At 41.0% G+C, this 2573-nt stretch overlaps 1 protein-coding gene across 1 annotated transcript in view; it reads right to left on the minus strand.

Moving 5' to 3' along the window:
- Rnf19b (ring finger protein 19B) overlaps positions 1–2573 on the minus strand; it is a 26819-nt gene that overhangs the window by 6399 nt on the left and 17847 nt on the right. The window contains exon 8 of the mRNA XM_005353405.3: positions 456–596. Coding sequence (XP_005353462.2) covers positions 456–596 — 141 coding nt within the window. The remainder of the gene's footprint in view (positions 1–455; positions 597–2573) is intronic.

Raw genomic sequence — 2573 nt, forward strand, 5'->3', positions numbered from 1 at the left:
GGGAAGAGGAAAGTTTCAGTCTGCAGTCGTCACCCAGAGGCAGAGGAAACCAGACACAGAGCAAGCAAGATGTGACTGCCTTGCCAAAAAAGGTGCCAAGCCACGTGGCTAACACAGACAAGAATCATGGGCTAATATAAGTTATAAGAGTTAATAAGAAGCCTGAGATACTAGGCCAATCAGTTTATAACTAATATAGACCTCTGTGTGATTCTTTGGGATTTAACGACTGTGGGAATCGGGTAGGACAGAAACCTCAGTCAACAGGCAACTACCAGAGGAATTAATCTAATAATTCTAGAACCAAGAAATGAAAGGCTAAAAATACTTTACCCCCTACAAGGCTCATTATCTAAAGAAATCCAAGATAATCTTCCTGTAAAAATGTACTAAATTCTACAGACTTTTATCTTTCGTTCCATAAATTCAAATGGAAACAAAATTCCTTCCTTTACCTGTGATTGGACCATCATCTTCATCAAACTCAATTTTCACCCCCTTTCCATTGGCTGTGCTAACTCCACAGCCACCTCCACGACAGAGAGAAATGGGTACAACCCCATAAACATATGCCAGCATAATGGGGACACCAATACCTGGGAAAAGAGATGGAAACATGTCAGCAGGTCAGTAGGCTGAAATTGCCCTGATTCTCCCTCCCAGACTGGGCCCAAGCAAACATCTATAAAGAGAAAAGACAAACAGAATGGGCATCCTGGTATAACACACGAGCAGATGTAGAGTCACAAAGTCTGGATGTCTTGGCTTCAATTCTTTGGCTGTCTATCCAGAGAACCCACCCAGGAATAAAGAGAATATACATGTAAAATCCAGCATGTGAAGTGTCATGTTGCTTTTATACTACCCCCTTCATTGCTGAAGTGCTAAACCGAGAACCAATCAAGAATCAAGTCTGATACAGAGATGAGTGCTTTACATTGGTATGGATCTTGGTTTGCTGATACAAATTTAACATCAATTTTGTTACATGTATATTTCTGCTCTTGATTAAGGTATTGTGCTTGCACAGCTCATTTAAAAATGAAATGTATAATTAAGAAATATAGGTTAATAGATAATCATCTATAATAGTCAAGCTTGTAGTCATGTTAGTTAGATTTTCTAGATGTACAGAGGTATTTTAGATGCATAATTATTCTTCAAACCTCTCAAAGACTACAGAATAAGGCATTTAAAATGTTTTAATAATTTAGACTTTTCATGACAATGAGACACATCTGCTCCTGGCAGCACCAATAACTTCAAGAAGAAGATGGGCAACAAAGAGGCTCCTTATGGAGTTTGCTGGCCATTTGGGCAAGAAACTGTTCTTGCCTGGACTGCTTGATATTATGCTGTATGAACTGAACATGCAGGACCCACAGAAAAATGGCTGCTGAAGTTGCATAAAGAAAGGGAGACAGTTCTTCGGGGTTCCTGCTTCATAAAAGAATCTGCAAGACATTCTGCAGGATACAGAAGAAAGTGACTGACAAACTGCCAATATAGGCGGAACTGTCTTTAAAATTTCCTGCTTTGTGGAAAAATCTGCTGGACACTATGGGTCTATAGGCTGAAGATGGATGCCCCCCCAATGGTACAGAAAAACTTCGGGTGACTGTCCAGACACGAAAATGTCTCTGTCATTTCTAGAGTTTTTAAAGTTGCTTACAATGTACTTCCTGTTTTCTTAGGTAATATATCCTTCAGAAGTCTTTGATGGAGTTGAAGAATAGATAGTTATAGTTTTCCTTAGTTATGATAAAAGATGAAGTGGATATAAATATTCTAACTGTAATTCTTGCTTGATACCTGTTTTGCTATATGTAATTTTACTATGGTAAAGTTAAAACCTCCCTTTTTATTTAGACAGAAAAGGGAAGGAAATGTGAGATTCCCCTCTGTATGCTGTGAATACCATTGGTTAATAAAGAAGCTGTCTTGTGCCTGTGCAGGGCAGAATAGAGGTAGGTGCGGGGGAGGAGGCAATGGAAGTGGGACGGATGGACACTAAACTGAATGCCAGGAGAAAGAAGGTAGAGTCAGGAGAAGCCACGTAGTCCCACCAGAGACAGATACCAGACAGAACCTTGCCAGTAAGCCACAGCCACATGGCAATACACAGATTAATAGAAATGGGCTAAATTAAGATGTAAGAGCTAGCCAATAAGAAGCTAGAGCTAATGGGTCAAGCAGTGCAGTGATTTAATTACTACAGTTTCTGTGTGGTTATTTCGGGACTGAGAGGCCGGGAACAAACAAGCGGCCTCCTACTACACAAACTCTGAAGGTTGGAGAGATGGCTCAGGGGATAAGAGCAGTTGTTCTTCCAGCGGACCCAGGTTCGATTCCCAGTACCCACACAGCAGTTCACAACTGTTTAACTCTAGTTCCAGGGGCTCTGATGACATAGTCTGTCCTACATGGGCACCAGCACATATACAGACAACACACACATACACTATATATATATAAAAATCAGAGGGGCTGGAGAGATGGCTCAGAGGTTAAGAGCATTGCCTGCTCTTCCAAAGGTCCTGAGTTCAATTCCCAGCAACCACATGGTGGCTCAC

The sequence above is a fragment of the Microtus ochrogaster genome, chromosome 10 (assembly GCF_000317375.1).
Source record: "Microtus ochrogaster isolate Prairie Vole_2 chromosome 10, MicOch1.0, whole genome shotgun sequence".
NCBI lineage: Eukaryota > Metazoa > Chordata > Mammalia > Rodentia > Cricetidae > Microtus > Microtus ochrogaster.